The sequence below is a fragment of the Ranitomeya variabilis genome, chromosome 4 (assembly GCF_051348905.1).
Source record: "Ranitomeya variabilis isolate aRanVar5 chromosome 4, aRanVar5.hap1, whole genome shotgun sequence".
Lineage (NCBI taxonomy): Eukaryota > Metazoa > Chordata > Amphibia > Anura > Dendrobatidae > Ranitomeya > Ranitomeya variabilis.
In genome coordinates this window covers 690,159,141-690,181,014 of record NC_135235.1, presented here as the reverse complement: position 1 = coordinate 690,181,014, position 21,874 = coordinate 690,159,141, and the positions used below count along the sequence as shown (strand labels likewise).

The 21,874-nt window shown below is 47.4% G+C and overlaps 1 protein-coding gene across 1 annotated transcript in view; it reads left to right on the top strand.

The window, feature by feature from the left end:
- LOC143767668 (uncharacterized) overlaps positions 1-20,912 on the top strand; it is a 29,441-nt gene extending 8,529 nt beyond the window's left edge. The window contains exons 2-7 of the mRNA XM_077256143.1: positions 2,862-3,009; positions 3,139-3,318; positions 3,401-3,524; positions 3,608-3,696; positions 4,198-4,267; positions 19,398-20,912. Of these exons, the coding sequence (XP_077112258.1) occupies positions 2,932-3,009; positions 3,139-3,318; positions 3,401-3,524; positions 3,608-3,696; positions 4,198-4,267; positions 19,398-20,842 (1,986 nt within the window). The 5' untranslated portion in view covers positions 2,862-2,931 and the 3' untranslated portion in view covers positions 20,843-20,912. The remainder of the gene's footprint in view (positions 1-2,861; positions 3,010-3,138; positions 3,319-3,400; positions 3,525-3,607; positions 3,697-4,197; positions 4,268-19,397) is intronic.
- The last annotated feature ends 962 nt before the right edge of the window (positions 20,913-21,874 follow it).

Sequence of the window (21,874 nt, the reverse complement as noted above, 5' to 3'; positions counted from 1 at the left end):
CGTCGCTTGAACACCCGCTGACATCGCTGGATCGTTGTGTGTGACAGCGATCCAGCGATGTGTTCGCTTGTAACCAGGGTAAACATCGGGTAACTAAGCGCAGGGCCGCGCTTAGTAACCCGATGTTTACCCTGGTTACCAGCGTAAACGTAAAAAAACCAAACAGTACATACTCACATTCCGGTGTCTGTCCTCTGGCGTCTCAGCTTCTCTGCACTGTGAGCGCCTGCCAGCCGGAAAGCGAGCACAGCGGTGACGCGGTGACATCACCGCTGTGCTTTCCGGCTATGGCGCTTTACACAGTGGAGAGAAGCAGAACGCCGGGGGACAGACACCGGAATGTAAGTATGTACTGTTTGTTTTTTTACGTTTACGCTGGTAACCAGGGTAAACATCGGGTTAGTAACCCGATGTTTACCCTGGCTACCCGGGGACTTCGGCATCGCTCCAGCGCCGTGATTGCAAAGTGTGACCGCAGTCTACGACGCTGGAGCGATAATCATACGACGCTGCGACGTCACGAATCGTGCCGTCGTAGCGATCAAAATTGCACTGTGTGACAGTACCCTTACACATACTGATGTGAAATACTGACCAAATACTGATCGTATGAATGTGGTCTTAAACATACTGTAGACAAAGCAAACATCCTCACTCCAAAAAAAGCTGAAAAAAGTGTGAAGAACACCACAAAACAAGCTGAAAAACAGGTGTTTTGAACGCAACGTTTTTACTGCTAATAGAAAAGGTTTTGGCTACTGAAAAAAATGCTGCATGTGAACATAGACATAGCGTTTCAGAGTAAGACTATCTGTGGTGTTACATAGGACTGCAGGTGACATCTACTAAATTATCTGTACTCAGAGAGTTATCACTGTATTATCTGTGGTGTTAAGAAAAAAAATTAAGAGGGAGTTGGGGGCAACTCTAGCAACGCCCCTGCATACAGCTAACAGTGGCAGGCCTGTTGGCCGATATAAGGCCCCTAAATATGGGGGCCACAGTGTGAGCACTGGCTCCAGGCCCCTCCACCAACTGTATCCGCATCCTGCTCATGTAATGTAACCTAAATGCGTGATTTTACAATGTTAGCATTTGGGGCCCCACTTTAAATTTTTGCCTAGGGCCCCACTTCGTCTAAAACTGGCCCTGGTTGCCTGGGCATAGTAAATATCTGTGGTTAGTTATAATACCTCACTTCTCTTATTTTCCCATCATGCCTCTCATTTTCCCCCTCACATCTCTCATTTTCTTCCTTACACCTCTTATTCTCCCCCTCACTCCTCTCATTCCCCCCCACGCCTCTCATTCCCCCCCCCACTCCTCTCATTCCCCCCCTCACTCCTCTCATTCCCCCCCTCACTCCTCTCATTCCCCCCCCTCACTCCATACGTTTGTCATCTCCCTTATATATAGTATACACCTGTATGTCATCTCCTGTATATAGTATGTACCTGTGTGTCATCTACCTTTTATGTAGTATGTACGTGTGTCATCTCCCCTGTATATAGTATGTACCTGTGTGTCATCTCCTGTATTAGACCGCGTTCACACGTTATTTGGTCAGTATTTTTACCTCAGTATTTGTAAGCTAAATTGGCAGCCTGATAAATCCCCAGCCAACAGTAAGCCCACCCCCTGGCAGTATATATTAGCTCACACATACACATAATACACTGGTCATGTGACTGACAGTTGCCGGATTCCTATATGGTACATTTGTTGCTCTTGTAGTTTGTCTGCATATTAATCAGATTTTTATTTTTGAAGGATAATACCAGACTTGTGTGTGTTTTAGGGTGAGTTTCATGTGTCGAGTTGTGTGTGTTGAGTTGCGTGTGGCGACATGCATGTAGCGACTTTTGTGAGATGAGTTGTGTGGCGACATGCGTGTAGCAACTTTTTGTGTGTCGAGTTTCATGTGACAGGTTAGTGTAGCAAGTTGTGTGCAGCAAGTTCTGCGCATGGCGAGTTTTGCGCATGGTGAGTTTTATGTGTGGAGCGTTTTGAGTATGTGCAAGTTTTGTGTGAGGCAACTTTTGCATGTGTTGCAACTTTTGTGCATGTGGCAATTTTTCCGCGTGTGCAAGTTTTGCGTGTGGCGAGTTTTCCATGAGATGAGTTTTGCAGGTGTGGTGAGTTTTGCGTGAGCCTAGTTTTGCGCGTGGCGCGTTTTGAGCGGCGACTTTTGTGTTTCAACTTTTATGTGGCGAGGTTGGTGTATGTGTGGTGAAATGTGTGCTGAGGGTGATATGTGTTCAAGCACGTGGTAGTGTGTGGTGCATTTTGTGTGTGTGTTCATATCCCCGCGTGTGGTGAGTATCCCATGTCGGCGCCCCACCTTAGCAACTGTACGGTATATACTCTTTGGCGCCATTGCTCTCATTCTTTAAGTCCCCCTTGTTCACATCTGGCAGCTGTCAATTTGCCTCCAACACTTTTCCTTTCACTTTTTCCCCATTATGTAGATAGGGGCAAAATTGTTTGGTGAATTGGAAAGTGCGGGGTTAAAATTTCACCTCACAACATAGCCTGTGAAGCTCTCTGGGTCCAGACGTGTGAGTGTGCAACATTTTGTGGCTGTGGCTGCGACGGTGCAGATGCAAATCCCGGACACACACACACACACACACACACACACACACACACACACACACACACACACACACACACACACACACACACACACACACACACACACACACACACACACACTCACCTTTATATATTAGATGTAAAGAAGAAAACTAAATACTGTAAAATAATAAATCTCCTCATATGTTTCCCTTATTATCTCCAGTAATTGTATTACTACACAGGATTTTTATGATGTTACATCGGCTCATCTTCTTCTCATTCAGGTCTCTACAATATCGTATCCTCTGTGAAGATCTTGTATATAAGATAATTTTTCCGAATTACCCATCAAAGATGAATATGGACAGAGACAAGATGGCGGAGAGGATATTACACCTCACCCTAGAGATTCTCTTCCGGCTTACTGGAGAGGTGAGAGATTCTGGTGACGTCACATTACATCATTCTTATCTATGGGAATAACAGATGGACAGAACTGGGGAGGTGAGGACTCTGGAAATGTCTGTAGTGAGATTTATTAATGTGTCTCTCCATAACCAGGATTACACAGTGGTGAAGAAGACCTCTAGTGAGCGCTGTCAGGACCCTGTGTCTGAGGAATGGGTAAGAACCCTGAGCCCAATCACAGGGCCTCCATCTCACCCCCTGATACATGAGGACATCAATGACCAGAAGATCCTAGAACTCACCTACAAGATAATTGAGCTGCTGACTGGAGAGGTGACACTGCTGGGAATGCTGGGACATTATACAGTAACAATATGAATGGTTCGGGGCATGACTGTATCATTGTATGTGTCAGGTTCCTTTAAGGTGTCAGGATGTCGCCATCTATTTCTCCATGGAGGAGTGGGAGTATTTAGAAGGACAAAAAGGTCAGTACAAGGACATCATGATGGAGGATCCCCAGCCCCTCACATCACCAGGTAATAGACAGGACTAAATACACACGGCCTATAATTATCTGTATGTAAAGAATGAATTCAGTCCCTGTATGTGTTTCCTCCAGATCTATCCAGTAAGAGGACAACACCAGAGAGATGTCTTCTTCCACAGGACTGTAAACAAGAAGATCCCAATGTTGATCAGGATCATCAGGTAGATGGAGAGAATGTGTCATGAGTGACATCTCCCCTATGATGTGTACACGGCTGTGAAGGTCTTGTGCTCAGTCTAGTTTTATCCACCAGTATTATATGTTTTATATTTGTGTAATGAGAACGGTGGAGATGGCAGGATTAGTCTACGTTCACATTAGCGTTCGGCGCCGCAGCGTCGCCGCATGCGTCATGCGCCCCTATATTTAACATGGGGGCGCATGGACATGCGTTGTGCTGCGTTTTGCGATGCATGCGTTTTTTTGGCCGCAAGCGTTGGGTGCAGAAAACGCAGCAAGTTGCATTTTTTTTGCGTCCAACTTTCGGCAAAAAAGGACGCATGCGTTGCAAAACGCAGCGTTTTAGCGTGCGTTTTGTTGCGTTTTTGTTTGCGTTGCGTCTCCGACGCAACATCGCACAACGCAAATGTGAACGTAGCCTTAGAGCTGATCATAGATGTGACTTCTCCATCTTTCTGTGACTTTTACAATATTTGTTTCAGGGTAAAGATCTGACATATATGAGTGGTGATCAGTGGTGTAAGGAGGAGATTCCTACATATGACTACCCAGGTGAGTAGTAACCACTAAATGCAGAGAAGTCACAGATTCTTCTCAGTCACCGGCTGTGGCTGCTTTATCATTGGTGTAGTCTGGCCATATCACAATCATGTGATCACCATTTATTCAGTTGCCATGACAGCACCACGAGGGAGAGGGGATCCGCCCTTCAGGGACAGAGGGCGGCACCTCTCTCCCGCATCAGTTGGTTTCCTGTCCCTGACAGGGGAACCTCTTCAGACAGACCTTATGAAGAAGGTCGAAGAAACGAAGATAACCCAGTCCTGGTAGGCTGATTCAGGTAGCAGGGGTCCCCTACCTCCGTCTGTCCAGGACACCGGAAGCACCACACGGCAGGGGAACTGCTGGTGTCGGTATCAGTAGACAGGGGCAGCTTTTATCTAAATGCTTGCCTCTTAAGTGATCCATCGCCGTCAGGTACCAGGTGAGTATATGGGGTCTTCTGCCGTGGCCATGCCTGGGGGTCCTCCTGGGGTCTGTCCGCGGCCTGGTGGTGATGTGCGAGTCGGCCGGGCGGCTATGGCTTCTTCGACCGTGCGTGGGCACGCTCACCGCGGTCTCGACCGGAAGGGGCGTGTCTGGATGACGTGTTGGGTCATGCGCAGTGGGGCCACGCCGGCCGTTGATGTCTCTATCGCATCCTCGCCTGATCCTGGTACACGGCGATTATGCGGTGGGGGGGCAGGTTTGCAGATGGGCCTTCGGGGGGGCGGAGGTCTGTTTACGGTCGGTCCGGGGCGTGGCCCAGGGGGAGACACTCCAACATTTAATCATGGTACCGGGCAGATCACCTGGAACCTGCTGACCCCCATCAGGGGGCGGTAACTTGGGGGTATTTAATGAGGAGTCTGACAACTGCTGAGTGCTTCTGAATCATTGTAATGGAGTCGCTGGAGCAGGGAGCACCACTGCCTGACAAGCAGCAGCAGATTCAGCCCAGTGTGGAGCCTCAAACTATATCCCAGCGGCGATCTAGTGGCAGTAGTCTCGCTGGTGGAGGCAAGGATACCCAAAAATCAAGGCAGAGCAAGTCCTCAAGCCGTAAAACATCGCCGGCTAGGAAGGACCCCCCCACTGATTATGGTATCAATCACTGCACGTTTGTGTAAGTGATCTGCGTGAAAGTTCACTTAGTGATTTCCTGTTACTCCTTATATTCCCTCTCTCCTTGTTAGGGGAGAAAATGTTCCGCCAAAGCCAAACATAGGGAGTGCGCCGAATGTGGGGAACCACTCCCAGATGGCCAAGACAGAAAGCTATATAAACCCTGCATACAACGCTTAATTGAGGAAGAAGCCCCTGACCTTACTTCCACTCTAAGGCATATGGTTAGACAGGAAGTTAAAGGTTCTATTAAATCCATGTCTCAGAAAACGGATGTCAGGAGAAGCAAACTTATTCGGTCCACAATTTCGGATTTGGGGTCGGACTCGGGTGAACTGAGCTCTGATTCCTTTCCGTCATCCTCTTCATCTATAGAGACCGAGTCCGGTCACACCTACTTGCCGCTAGACAGAGTAAACCATCATGTTAAAGCGGTAAACAACACAATGGGGATTGAGGAGACCCAGACAGAATGCTCCATGCAGGACATTATGTTTAAAGGCCTAGATCGAAAATCCCGAAGGTCTTTTCCGGTGGTGGATAAGATAAATACATTGATTACAAAGGAGTGGAAAAAACCCGAAAGGAAAGGTTCACTTCCACCGGCATTTAAGAGGAGATATCCATTCGAAGAAGAAGCTTCATCCTCATGGGACAAGGCTCCGAAACTAGACGCAGCAGTGGCCAAGGCGTGTAAAAGGACCTCTTCCGTTTGAAGATCTAGGAAATCTAAAAGATCCACTAGATGAAAAAGCTGACGTTTTCCTGAAAGGGGCTTGGGGAACATCAGCAGGATCCCTAAGACCAGCGATTGCAGCCACTTGCACGGCACGGTCATTGATGGTGTGGCTTGACCGCTTAGAGGATCAACTCAAGAATAAGGCTCCCAGGAATGAGATCCTGTCCTCCCTACCTATAATTCAGGAGGCAGCAGCTTTTCTGTCAGACGCGTCAGCAGATTCTGTTAAATTAGCCGCCAGATCTTCAGCCCTTTATAACGCAGCCTGTAGAGCTCTATGGATTAAATGTTGGCCTGGAGATTTGCAAGCCAGATCAAAACTGTGTAGCATTCCATGTGAAGGGGCACATTTATTTGGACCAGTTCTTGATGAACTATTAGAAAAGGTGGGCGATTATAAGAAACAATTCCCTTACCTAGGAAGACCCACTTATAGACGGGATTACAATAAAGGATGGTTTAGCCGCAGAAGGTCCAATAGAGAGAGACCCAGATATGATAATAATAGAAAGAAAGGTAGAGGATATATGTTTACTACCTCTCAGGACTATAAAAAACCTCAATGACTGCCGGACCAGGTAGGGGGTAGGCTTTCAGCCTTCTATCCTGCCTGGTTACAGATTTCCAACAGTCCATGTATTCTCCGCGTTATTGAAACTGGCCTAAAGTTTGAGTTCCAAAGGATTTCTCATGATAAATTTACTTTAACACCCATCTGTTCTTCTTCTGCAGAACAAATGGCACTAGAGTCTGCAGTTCAGGAACTTCAGAAAAAAGGGGTTCTGATCAAAGTGCCCGCGTTACAAAGAGGTAAAGGGTTCTACTCCCCTCTCTTTCTTGTCAAAAAACCTGACGGATCTTTTCGTACCATCATTAATTTGAAAGGCCTGAATAAATTTTTGCTGGTGAACTATTAGAAAAGGCGGGCGATAAGAAGAAACGGTTCCCTTACCTAGGAAGACCCTCTTATAGACGGGATTACAATAAAGGATGGTTTAGCCGCAGAAGGTCGAATAGAGAAAGACCCAGATATGATAGAAGGAAAGGTAGAGGATATATGTTTAATACCTCTCGGGACTATAGAAAAACCTCAGTGACTGCCAGACCAGGTAGTTACAAATTTCCAACAGTCCATGGATTCTCAGCGTTATTGAAACTCTCCTAAAGTTTGAGTTCCAAAGGATTCCTCATGACAAATTTACTTTAACACCCATCCGTTCTTCTTCTGCAGAACAAATGGCACTAGAGTCGGATGTTCAGGAACTTCAGAAAAAAGGGGTTCTGATCAAAGTGCCCGCGGTACAAAGAGGTAAAGGGTTCTTCTCCCCTCTCTTGTAAAAAAAAAACCTGACTGATCTTTTCGTACCATCGTTAATTTGAAAGGCCTGAATAAATTTTTGCTGGTCCCGTCTATTTTAAATGGAATCTGTAAAGACGGCAATAAAACTTCTCTTTAACAATTGCTTTTATGGTTGTCCTAGATCTGAAAGACGCCCATTATCACGTCCCGATACACGTAGATCACCAACAGTTCCTTAGGGTGGCGGTTTCACTAAACTGCTCAGTACAGCACTTACAATATCGTGCACTACCTTTCGGAGTCACGGTTGCACCCCGGGTTTTTACTAAAGTCATGGTAGAAGTTATGGCACACCTTCACAAACAGGACATATTAATAGTTCCCTACCTAGATGACTTATAGATTGTGGGAAATTCAGAGTCACATTGCAAAAACCAATTGGAGAAGGTGACATCCGTGTTACACAAATTGGGATGGATTATTAATTTAAAAAAATCTCGTCTACAACCTTTTTAAAAGTTCAGGAGTTGCTGGGTCTTACCATAGACTCCAGTCGGCAGGAGTGTTGTCTGCCTGATTCAAACGTGGATGGTATCCAGCGACTAGCGACCAGAATGATTAATAATACATCAGTCTCTGTAAGAGGGGCGATGTCACTATTGGGTTCACTCACATCGTGTATTCCGGCAGTTCTCTGGGCTCAATATCATACCAGAACACTAAAGTGGGACCTTTTACAAAATTCCATTCGCCTGAAAGCTCATGTTGACAGTAAATTTTCATTGTTGAATCTATTCAATCACTACATTGGTGGACACACGTACCAAATTTACGTAGGGGGGGGGGTTCCCTGGACAAATCATATAACTCTGATAATAACTACAGATGCTAGCCCCAGGGGATGGGGGGGCACACTTGGAAAGTAGTTGGGTCCAGGGGCTGTGGTCTCAGCCCGAACAGAGTTTGTCATCCAATCTAAATGAGTTATTAGCGGTAGAATGCGTTTTAAGTAGTTTTCTTATACCCCCTACAGGGTCGGCACGTCAGACTTTTTTCCGACAACCAGGTAACCGTAGCCTACATTAACCATCAAGAAGGTACTCAGTCCGGTTCATTAATGGAGGTCGCGATTCGTATTTTTCTGATGGCCGAAAATCATTTTTCACTCACGGCTCTTCACATAAAAGGGAAGTACAATATCATGGCTGACTATCTAAGCCACAACCAACTCAGACAGGGAGATTGGACACTAAACTCATCCGTCTTCAATCAGATCATACAATTGTGGGGTTGTCCAGACATAGATCTCTTTGCCAACCGAGGAAACAGAAAGCTACATTGATTCTGCTCCTTCCACCCCAGAGACAATCCGTATGCAGTAGACGCTCTTCTAATTCCATGGCACTTCAATCTCGCCTATGAGTTTCCCCCTCTGAACTTAATCCCAATAGTTCTGAGGAAAATACGGGAAGACGGAGCCCGAATAATCCTGATAGCCCCATTCTGGCCCAGAAGGTCCATTTCTCAGCCATGGATTCTTCCAGAAATATCAAATCTCTTCTCCCAGGGCCCAATCCTCCATCCACCAGTGGCCAATTTACATCTAGTGGCGTGGAATTTGAAAGGTCGTTACTAAGGGGGAGGGGTTTTTCGCGGGACCTGGTAAATACATTACTCAAAAGTAGGAAAATCTCTACAACAAATATTTACGTTAGGATTTGGAGAAAATTCTTATCAGTTTCAGAAACACGGATTGATCAGGAACCCTGTATTAACCAAATTTTAGAATTCCTGCTAAAAGGGTTAGATATTGGCCTAGCCACAAGTGTGCTTAGGGTTCAAGTATCAGCTCTAGGTGCACTATACAATAGAAATTTGGCCACCAATCATTGGATAGTCAGATTCTTCAAGGCAGTTACGAGATCTAGACCAATCATTAAACAAAAAGTAGTTCCATGGGACCTAAATCTTGTTCTCTCAGCTTTAACGCAAGCTCCATTTGAGCCTATTGATGATGCCCGGATTAAAATTCTATCCCTGAAAACAGCTCTTAGGGCCCCTTCACACTGGTCGATTCTGCTACGATTACGACGCATTTGCGTCATATTCGACATCGCAGTACGAGCTCGTAGCCAGCGGTCACACTCTACGATGTTAACGCTTTTTCTGACGTAGTTGCGATGTGAACGTCACGCGTCGCAATCGTACGCTACCCTTCACACCGCCATAGTCCTACGACTCCGAGCGTGACGTATTACTAGCATGGGCGTGCTAAAACGTCACGCCCAATCAGGAGACAGGTATGCGGAAGCCCAACCCACGTAGTCGCATTACGAGCTCGTATGACCGCCGTCACATACTACGATTTCGACCGCCACAGCGAGACATTTACGACGAAAGAAAGTTCTGCTCTTTCTTTCACATCGTACGATGCTGGGCTGCGTCGCAAATCGTAACGCCATGTCACACTTTGCAACCTCGGAACGAGGACGGATAAACGTCACAAATCGAACGCTCGTTCAGACTTTGATTGCACAGTGTGAAGGGGCCCTTAGTTGTGCTTACCTCCGCGAGAAGGATTAGTGATATACAAGCTTTGTCCAGACAGCCTCTGTACATGCAGTTTAAGAAAATAGTTATTATGAGACCTGATCCTCTTTATCTTCCTCAAAAGGTAGCCTCAAAATTTCATAGGTTACAAGAGGTTGTCCTTCCCTCATTTTGTACCTACCAACTAATCCCACATAATTATATGCGAGAAGAGCTCCCAAATCATTATTAAAACCAATGTTTATTAATAAATATTAAAAATAACATGATAAAAAAGCAAACAATACCGTAGGGCACACCACCATACACAGATATCTATACCTATACACATAATGTGATATATAGTAAATATTAGCAAGTAACTCCACTGAGAAACAAATCAATCTGGACACAATTCCAAAAGGTAATGTCCACAAGAAGGCGGTTATTACATCACGTAGTCATATAATATAGACAGCATATACAGCCCAAACAATACATTAATAACCTATAAAAAGGTAATCCTAATCAGCACAATGGCCTCTATTTACATAGGCAAAAAATGCTGATGAAGGTATGCCACCCGAAACAACCCCCTAGAGTGGACCAGTGTGGAAGCCAAATATCATACAATGCAGTGAAGGGGTATGTTACCCTGTGCTTATGGTGTCCCCTCACCCCGACACGCGTTTCGCCTCCTGCTTATTTCTGCTTTACACCTGTAAAAACAGATGTATCTTGAGAAAGGCAAATATGTGCCGAAATGTTCATGATTTAAACACATCTGTATTCATATGGGTCTATTATCTGAAATTGTGGATTTTCTTGTTTCAGCACAACAAAACGTTAGATAAATTTCTACAATTTTGATCTATTGACTTTTTACTCCAGAGACCCCATTCAACAGTGAGCACCCCGTTTCTTGACTGTAAATGCCAAATACATTGATTCTAAATGTTGTTTGAGCACACTGTAAGACTCAGAAGCGAGGGGGAAATTTGACTTTGGGAGAGTGTATTTTGCTGGATTGGTTTATGGAAGCCATGTTGCTTTTCAAGAGCCTTTGAGCCACTAACAATGTAGAAACCTCTGTTTTTCCTTTGACAGATGATGGACCGGAGTGGGGACTTGTTTTTGTAAGATGAATAGAACTTTTTATTGGTAGTATTTTTTTTTTTTCTACAAACGTTGCTTGGTGGCTTTTTATTCCGTATTTGGGAGGCAGAATGAACAAAGAGTTGAACACCACGCTCTACTGGTTCATCCTATGAGGTTTTCTATTAGACTGAGAACTGTCATTTTCTTGGTGAATAATTCAAATTTCTCTTTCCCCCATGACGGCACCATGGAGAGAGAGGGATCCGCCCTCAGGGACAGGAAACCTACAGGTGGAAAAGGCGGTACCTCTCTCCCACATCAGTTCAGCTTCCTGTCCCTGACGGAGAACCTACAGCATACCTGATTGACTAGTCGTCGTGGGATGCCAGGGGGGGGTCCATCTGACCGATCTAGGCAGCGGGGAGCCCTGCCTCGGGCATAATGGTCTTCTCTCCCCAAAGCGCCACGGTTCCTGGGTCGGCGGGCCGTGTGCGAGGGGGAGAGGCAGTGAAGCAGGATCCTGTCTGCCTCTCCCTGTGGATTCCTACAGCCGGTAGTAGGTGGCGGCGGTCACCTGGTGTTACATCGCCGGTCGACCTGTGGCCCAGGAGAGGATGGTGGCGGCGGCTGCCTGCAGGGAAGCGCTGCTACTAGTTGGGGCATTGGCAGCTGCTTCCGACACTCCCTCCTGGAGGCCGCATGCTGCAGAAGTGAGGCACGCACGCCAGCCGCAGGGCATCTCTGGGAAATCCAGAATGCGCATCCAGTGCTCTGTTTCTCTATGAGTGACCAGGAGCAACCGGTAGAGCAAACCCTGCAGTCCCCTCGAAATAAGCACCGGCAGCAACAGCACCACCACCCACAGCGGTGACAGCAACAAGGAGATGTCTCTTCTCAGCGTCGCAGTTCGGGATCCCAACGCAGCAGAGAGCTCGGTGGATACGAAAGGCCATCAGCGGTTCAAGTCGTGGAAACAACTCCTACGCCAGAACCGATACCCTCCTGCTGAAAGGGGGGTATTGGTTCTGGCGTAGGAGTTGTGTCGTCACCTTCGTGAAAGTTCATCTTCTAAATGGGGTTTGATGTGTCTTCTTAGAGAAAGAAATGCGCAGCAAAATCCAGGCACAGAGTAAGCACAATCTGCTCTATAGAGCTGCCCACTACGTGGGTCAAAATGCTCTGTACTACATGTATAGAACATACCATATGTGAAGAGTCCCCGAGATTCGCATCTGACTTAAAAGAACTGATCAAAAACCAGGTGGAAGATGCGATTAAAGTTATTAAAAGTTCAAAAAGAAAGCGCAAATCCAGACATAGATCCCCAGAATCGAGTACCAGTGAGGAAGATAGCGACCTTTCCAGTTCCAGTAGCTCACTCTCTTCACCCTCATCTTCTTCGTCCTCGGAGGGGGGTTGCAATTGCTTCCCTATTGAAGAAACGGATGCTTTAGTAAAAGCTGTTAGATCAACAATGGGGCTGGTAGAGTCACGGCCCAAAAGAACGGCGCAGGACTTTGTTTAGAGGACTAGAGCAGAGGAAACGAAGAGCGTTCCCATTAAACGAGAAAATACAATCCCTAATAAAAAAGGAATGGAAAAGTTCAGACAAAGTCCTCCTGACCCCCAAAGAGAAAATACCCCTTTGATGACCCTGTTTGTTCTTTCTGGGGAAAAGGCTCCAAAAAATTCGCCTTGCCTTTTGAGGACATGGGGACCCTGAAAGACCCCATGGACAAAAAGGTTGAAATATTCTTGAAAGGCGCTTGGGAGGCTGCCGGGGAGGGGATTAAAACCAGTCATATGCACCGCCAGAGCCCTAATGGTGTGGTTAGACCACTTAGTCACAACTAAAAGATAAATCCCCGAGAGAATCAGTTTTGGACTCGGTCTCAATAATGAAAGGAGCAGCTGCATTCCTAGCAGACACCTCTATCGACTCGGTTAGGTTAGCGGCAAGGTTCGCTTCCATTTCAAACACGGCGAGAAGGGCTTTATGGCTCAAATGCTGGCCCGACCTACAAACAAAAGCCAAACTATGCCCCATTGCCTGCGAAGGAGAATTCTTAGTTGGGCCAACCCTAGACGACATTCTTGATAAAGCAGGGGATAAGAAAAAGGCTTTCCCGGGATTTTCCAACCAGTTCTATAGACGGCCCTTTCGGAGTAGGAGATTCATACGTAAAAAGCCCCCTAATGGTCAAAAGGAGGGATGGGAGGATAAAAGATTTTGAGGGAAAGGGTTCATGTTCAACAAACCCGAAAACAAAAAACCACCCAAATGAAGGTGGGACCCAGGTGGGAGGGAGATTGGCCTACTTTCTTCCAGCCTGGGAAAAAATATCAGGGAGCGCATGGATCTTAAATCTAATAAGAACAGGTCTAAAGATGAAGTTACATACTATCACATCCCGTCACTTTGTCATAACCCCTCAAAGGAAGGTAGAAGCCGAGCAACTAGGCCTCCAAAAAGAAATACAGAATCTATTAGCAAAAAATGTCCTGCAAGAAGTCCAAGACTGGGAGAAAGGCATGGGATTTTACTCCCCTCTATTTCTTCGGATAAAACCGGATGGAACTTACAGGGCAATAATAAATTTGAAAAAACTAAACAAATATCTAGTGACTCAACAATTCAAAATGGAGACAATAAAGACAAGTTTGAGCTCTTTATCCGTCTTGTTTCATGACTGTCATCGATTTAAAAGATGCATATTACCATGTGCCAATCCACTTAGATCAAATTCCTCAGGGTGGCAGTAATGATGCAAGGGGAGTTAAAACATTACCTATTCAGAGCCCTCCCCTTTGGCCTAGCCATAGCCCCGAGGGTGTTTACGAAACTAATGGCGGAGGTCATGGCTCACATAAGAGAACAAAATATTCTGATAGTTCCATATCTGGATGACTTCCTGGTGGTTGGCAAATCCTCTCACCATTGCAGTCAACAGCTGGACAAAGTGATGACATCCCTGACAAACCTAGGATGGCTGTTAAACCTAGCAAAGTCCAGGATCATTCCAACTCAAATGCAGCAGTACCTAGGAATAATGAATGACTCAGACTCAAACAGGCAAGAATGCCATCTCCAGACGGGAAAATTTCGAACATGGTGCAGCTGGTAGCACAACTGAGGGAATCCCCGGTCATCACCTTGCGCAAAGCAATGTCCATACTAGAAGCAATGACAGCCTGTATTCCAGCGGTCTGATGGGCCCAAAGTGATACCAGGGACCTTCGATGGGAGATACTAGAGGCAGAGTCTCGTTTAAAGGGAGGTTGCGGGGCTGGGATTCACAGGCAGGGTGGCCAAGCAGGCGCAGTCAGCTGGGCTGCATATGAGGACAGACGGCCAGCGCTCGCTGCGCCTGCACCAGGCAGGGGAAAAGAGCACAGGCGCCGGCTAGTTTGAAAACAGCGGTGAGGAGGAGGCGGCGCCAAGAAGATGTGAGTGACAGCTGTGTGCTGTCTGAAGCAGGGGGGAAACGCCGGCCTCCAGGACTGGAGACCAGGTATGTCAGACAAATAATAAAACTGATTATTTCTCTAGTTACAGCACCCAGAACTAAAAGAGCCACCTTGTCAGAATGCAGCATTACTGCTGCACAAGGTGGCTCTTTTAGTTTCATACGCCTGGGGGGGTGACAGGTTCCCTTTAAAAATCTCATCAAAAACAATACGTTCCCTAGCTTGGTGGGTGCATCCAGACAACCTAGTCAGGGGTGTCCCGTGGGTGTGGCTAATATCTATAACCAGGGCTGCCACTAGAAATTTCGGGGCCCCATACTGGCAAAATTTCCGGGGCCCCCTTGAGACTCCGCCCAGGCTCCACCCCAGCCCCGCCTCTACGCTCCACCCCTCAAACTCTCCACAGTCCCACCGTCCTCTCTTGGAAAAACTCCACTTCTCACCTATCACACATTGACAGTTCCCATCACCAGATCACACATATATAGTCGGCAGCTTTTGTTTTGGCCAAAAGATTTTTTAAGCCACCAAAATGACAAGGTAGACACTTTTGGCCAGGCCCTACTATACTGTAACCTATTAAATATTTGTTAAAATATGCAGTACAATTTAGGTATATTTTTATTTTTCAATTTTTAAAATGACCTATAATACCACATACAAGGAACAAATACCACAGCACCATGACCAGACACCATATCACCACAGTGACCTATAATACTATCTACAAGGCACAAATACCGCCACACCATGACCAGATGACATATTACCACCACAGTGATCGAATAATATCAAATACAAGGAACAAATACCACAACATCATGACCAGACCACATATTACCAACACATAGTGACTGAATACTACAATACTGATCAATAATAAAAAAAACCACAATACTATCACCATAAGTGCCATTATACACAGGAGATCTGTACTTAGTATGCAGTGTCTGTGTACAGGTAATACAGTGATCACCAGTGATATTATACACAGGAGCTCTGTATATAGTCTATAGGTAATCCAGTGATCACTGGTGATATTATACACAGGAGCTCTGTATATAGTATACAGTGTATAGTGTCAGTGTATAGGTAACACACTGACTCACCAGTGACGTCTCTAGGTGAAGTCCTTCATCTTTCATCCCGCACAGACCGCCATCACTTCATGCAGCCAGGACTCGTTTCTGCAGGAAATAACACCGTTATCTCGAGTTCGCTTGCAGAACACATTACTTAATTTTCCCAACTTCTACATTACACCACATGAAGAAGGCGACATAGTGTCACTCTACACAGTAATAGGACCGCCCCTCCATTTAAAACAGTGTACTCAAAAAATAAAATAAATACATCACTGCAGTAATAATATCCCTTAATTAGCCCCTATGGTAATAATATTCGCCATCCTAGCCCTGTGTGTCTCATTCCTGGCGTCAGCCATATGTTCTCCCATCCTGCCCTAATGAGTATCCATCCTGCCCCATATGATCTCCCCATCCTGCCCCATCTGTCTCCATCGTATCCATCCTGCCCCATGATCCTGCCCCATCTGTCTCCAATCCTGCCTTCAGTGTCTCCAATCATGCCCGTATCACCATTCTGCCCCGTCTCCAATCATGCCCCCATTTCTGCAATCATGCCCCCTGTGTCTCAATTCTGCCCCATCTGTTTCCATTCCTGCCCCATCTGTCTCCAGTCATGCCCCAGTGTCTCCAATCATGCCCCTGTGTCCAGCTTTCTGCCCCTGTGTCCAGCTTTCTGCCCGTGTCCAGCTTTCTGCCCCTGTGTCCAGCTTTCTGCCCCTGTGTCCAGCTTTCTGCCCCTGTGTCCAGCTTTCTGCCCCTGTGTCCAGCTTTCTGCCCCTGTGTCCAGCTTTCTGCCCCTGTGTCCAGCTTTCTGCCCCTGTGTCCAGCTTTCTGCCCCTGTGTCCAGCTTTCTGCCCCTGTGTCCAGCTTTCTGCCCCTGTGTCCAGCTTTCTGCCCCTGTGTCCAGCTTTCTGCCCCTGTGTCCAGCTTTCTGCCCCTGTGTCCAGCTTTCTGCCCCTGTGTCCAGCTTTCTGCCCCAGTGTCCAGCTTCCTGCCCCAGTGTCCAGCGTTCTGCCCGTGTCCAGCGTTCTGCCCGTGTCCAGCGTTCTGCCCGTGTCCAGCGTTCTGCCCGTGTCCAGCGTTCTGCCCGTGTCCAGCGTTCTGCCCGTGTCCAGCGTTCTGCCCGTGTCCAGCGTTCTGCCCGTGTCCAGCGTTCTGCCCGTGTCCAGCGTTCTGCCCGTGTCCAGCGTTCTGCCCGTGTCCAGCGTCCTGCCCCCGTGCCCAGCTTCCTGCCCCCGTGCCCAGCTTCCTGCCCCAATGTCCAGCGCTCTGCCCCCGTGTCCAGCGCTCTGCCCCCCCTGTGTCCAGCGCTCTGCCCCCCCTGTGTCCAGCGCTCTGCCCCCCCTGTGTCCAGCGCTCTGCCCCCCCTGTGTCCAGCGCTCTGCCCCCCTGTGTCCAGCGCTCTGCCCCCCTGTGTCCAGCGCTCTGCCCCCCTGTGTCCAGCGCTCTGCCCCCCTGTGTCCAGCGCTCTGCCCCCCTGTGTCCAGCGCTCTGCCCCCCTGTGTCCAGCGCTCTGCCCCCCTGTGTCCAGCGCTCTGCCCCCCTGTGTCCAGCGCTCTGCCCCCCTGTGTCCAGCGCTCTGCCCCCCTGTGTCCAGCGCTCTGCCCCCCTGTGTCCAGCGCTCTGCCCCCCTGTGTCCAGCGCTCTGCCCCCCTGTGTCCAGCGCTCTGCCCCCCTGTGTCCAGCGCTCTGCCCCCCTGTGTCCAGCGCTCTGCCCCCCTGTGTCCAGCGCTCTGCCCCCCTGTGTCCAGCGCTCTGCCCCCCTGTGTCCAGCGCTCTGCCCCCCTGTGTCCAGCGCTCTGCCCCCCTGTGTCCAGCGCTCTGCCCCCCTGTGTCCAGCGCTCTGCCCCCCTGTGTCCAGCGCTCTGCCCCCCTGTGTCCAGCGCTCTGCCCCCCTGTGTCCAGCGCTCTGCCCCCCTGTGTCCAGCGCTCTGCCCCCCTGTGTCCAGCGCTCTGCCCCCCTGTGTCCAGCGCTCTGCCCCCCTGTGTCCAGCGCTCTGCCCCCCTGTGTCCAGCGCTCTGCCCCCCTGTGTCCAGCGCTCTGCCCCCCTGTGTCCAGCGCTCTGCCCCCCTGTGTCCAGCGCTCTGCCCCCCTGTGTCCAGCGCTCTGCCCTGCCCCCCCCCCCGGATCGCCGCTCTCAATTAAAAAAAAAAAACAAAAACAAGTTCTACTTACATCCTGCTCTCCAAGCAGCTGCAGCGTGCACTCGCCGGCGACTGACAATGACGTCAGACGCCGGCGACATGCACGCTGCAGCTAACGTCAGCTGCCAGCCTCAGATTGGCTGGCGGCTGTTAACTATTGACGTGCGGGCGCGGGCCCGCACGTCAAAAGCGCTGTAGCGCCGGCCGCAGCTAAGGGCCCGGTTCAGCCTGCGGCTGCCGGTAGGGGCCCAGTGGGCAGATGAGACGGGGCCCGATGCGGGCCCCCTCTGCCCACCGGGCCCCATACACCAGTCACGTCTGTAATGCCCTGATGGCGGCCCTGTCTATAACACTAACCACAGACGCAAGCCCCTGGGCTGGGGGGTGCATCTGGACAGACAAATTGCTCAAGGTCCTTGGTCAGAAGAGCATAAAATTGGTTCTTCAAGCAGGATATTTCACCGCCAGGAGTTCTTTCATATCAGCCACTTTCTGGACTCTCTCCAATCCCATCATGTAAAGGTGTTCTCAGACAACAGGGTGGTGGTGGCATATTTGAATCACCAGGGGGGCACCAGGTCTCGAGCATTGATGGACGTAACAAAATCCATCCTGCTGTTAGCAGAAACCAATCTAGCTTCATTATCAGCTCTTCACATCAAAGGCACGAAAAGTCAGGCCGCAGATGTTTTTAAGTCGAACACAGCTGAGGCAGGGGGAGTGGGAATTAAACCAGCGGTATTCAACTACATAGTAGAGCTTTGGGGTTTCACACACATTAGTTGTTAAGAAGTGCCTGGTCCAATATCTGTCAGCCAAGAGGGACTGTAGGGAGGGATAGGTCTCTTTTTGTTTGCTTTCAGGGTCCAAAGGACATAAAGCATCAAAGGCCACACTGGCGAGATGGATAAGAGACGCTATCATCCTTTCGTATTCCTCGTGTAATGAAGCAATTCCAGAGGGGGTCAGAGCTCATTCGACCAGATCAGTGGTGACCTCATGGGCAGAGAGAGCCGGAGCCTCAATTGAGCAGATATGTAGAGCAGCTACTTGGTCTTCTCCCTCTACTTTCTTTAGTCATTACTAACTAGATCTGACCTCTTCTTCAGACCTCACCTTTTGCAGAAGGGTTCTGGAGGCAGTGGTCCCCCCCCCCCCCAATGTACATTCTATGAAATTCTCTCCATGGTACCGTCATTGGGGGAAAGAGAAAATCGTAGTTACTTACCGATAATGGTATTTCTCTGACCCCATGACGGCACCCGTACATTCCCTCCCTTCACGTGTGGGTGTGCACACTAAGATTACTCATTAGAGGCACCGCGTGACTACACATTAATAAGTCTGAATTAAAATATTTGTTTGGTTTAACTGTTTAAGTTCAGCTGAAGTTCTGTTTAATGCTCTGTTAACCAACTGATGTGGGAGAAAGGTACCACTTTTTTTACCTGTAGGTTTCCTGTCACTGAGGGCGGATCCCTCTCTCTCCGTGGTGCCGTCATGGGATCAGAGAAATACAGTTATCGGTAAGTAACTACGTTTTTTTTTTTACATAAGTTGCCATTTTTATTGACAGTTTAAATAGAAATGTTCAAAAATATTAAGTTTGAGGATATTTAATTGAAAAATAATTGGTTTTATTTTTGACAGATGACTGTACCAGGAGATCAGAGGGACAGCTGACATTATCTGATTTAAAAATTGAAGAAGATCTTGAGATCCCACAGGATGCAATTGAAGTGAATGCAATTACTCCAGATATCCCATCATCCCTTCACAGCATCTGTCTGTCATCTGATCCTTTAAAACAGGTCCTGTCTTCCGATTCATTACCGACTACTAAGGAAAATCAAATTCGTGAAATAAGCATTAAAAAACGAACTGCTCCTAAATCAAAGAAGCCATTTTCACCTTCAGAAGATGGAAATGGCTTTCCCCTTGAAAAGACTTTTCTTAAACATCAAACAATTCACACAGCTGAGAACAGATTTTCTTGTTCCAATTGTGGGAAATGTTTTAACAAGAAATCGGATTTTGTTATACACCACAGAACTCACACAGGGGAGAAGCCTTTTTCCTGTTCCGAATGTGGGAAATGTTTTAACCAGAAATCAGATTTGCGTAAGCACCAGAGAATTCACACAGGGGAGAAGCCTTTTTCCTGTTCCGAATGTGGGAAATGTTTTAACCAGAAATCAGATTTGCGTAAGCACCAGAGAATTCACACAGGGCAGAAGCCTTTTTCCTGTTCCGAATGTGGGAAATGTTTTAACCAGAAATCAGATTTGCGTAAGCACCAGAGAATTCACACAGGGGAGATGCCTTTTTCCTGTTCCGAATGTGGGAAATGTTTTAACCAGAAATCAGATTTTGTTATACACCACAGAACTCACACAGGGGAGAAGCCTTTTTCCTGTTTAGAATGTGGGAAATGTTTTAACCATAAATCAGGTTTGTGTAAGCACCAGAGAATTCACACAGTGCAGAAGCCTTTTTCCTGTTCAGAATGTGGGAAATGTTTTAACCAGAAAGCTCATCTTGATTACCACCAGAGAACCCACACAGGGGAGAAGCCTTTTTCCTGTTCAGAATGTGGGAAATGTTTTAACCAGAAATCAGATTTTGTTATACACCTCAGGACTCACACAGGGGAGAAGCCTTTTTCCTGTTCAGAATGTGGGAAATGTTTTAACCATAAATCAGATTTGCGTAAGCACCAGAGAACCCACACAGGGGAGAAGCCTTTTTCCTGTTCAGAATGTGGGAAATGTTTTAACCAGAAAGCTCATCTTGATTACCACCAGAGAACTCACACAGGGGAGAAGCCTTTTTCCTGTTCAGAATGTGGGAAATGTTTTAACCAGAAATCAAATTTTGTTATACACCTCAGAACTCACACAGGGGAGAAACCTTTTTCCTGTTCAGAATGTGGGAAATGTTTTAACCAGAAATCAAATTTTGTTAAACACAACAGAACTCACACAGGGGAGAAGCCTTTTTCCTGTTCAGAATGTGGGAAATGTTTTAACCATAAATCAGATTTGCTTAAATGCCAGAGAATTCACTCTGGGGAGAAGCTTTTTTCATGTTCTTAATGTGGGAAATCTTTTAAACTGAAAGGTATTTTCTTAAATGGGTTGTTATCATGTTTGGCTTTGTTAAAATTATAAAAAAAAAATCATATTCACCCTCCATGTCAGTGCTGTTCCAGCGGAATCAGCAATCATGTTCCTGGGGCTCTATTAGGTTGCTACATAGCACGTGCCCTGTGCCCAATCAGCCCCAGCTTCACTGTCCCTGCCCTGAGACGTATTGAAAATCAACTGGAAGCCAGGGCTGCGACTTCTCTTTTGACTTCCTCTTATTGTTCGATTTTTGTCTGAAGGTGAGAACAGTGAAGCCAGCGCTAATTGGACACAGGGCTCGTGTGACATAATAACCTGAGCCCCCAAAACGCAAGTGCTGACACTGCTGGATCCGCACCAGCATGGGAGGTTTATACAAGGTTTTTTTTATTTTAACAGGACCAAACATGAGGAATTAGAAGTCAAAATCCCACACAGAGGAGAAGACATTGTCATACCTAGAGAGTGAAATGTGAATTACTGGAAAAATCGTATTTTGTTGAATAATAAAATAACTCTGAGAAGCAATATACGTTATTGAAAAATTGTACAAAAACTTAGAACAGCCAGACGTATTATTGATTGAGAAAGGGAAATTACTTTAGAACTTGCCATATTACTTGGACTATAAGACACACTTTTCCATTACGTCCCTCCAGACAGCACCACAGACGTAGTCCTTCCTTGTCCTGTAGCGGGGCAGAGAGGTTAAAAGGCCCCTCCCTTCTCCACCCGCCAGTGTTTTTTCCTGTCCCTACAGGGGATGGTTTTATGAGAGGTAGCTCTTGGAGTGAAGATAGTCCGTGCAACGTCCACCGGCTAAGGGGGATCTCGGCCTTCCTTTCCCCTGTCAAGCAGTGGCTGACACCTCTCTGAATATGAGGTCCCTCAGCCATCAGTTGCTATACCAGTACGGACTTGGAAGGGATCGTAGGGTCTCGTCCTTCCCTTCCCCCTGTCAAGCAGTCCATGTCCGACACATCTCTGAGAGAAGTCCCTCAG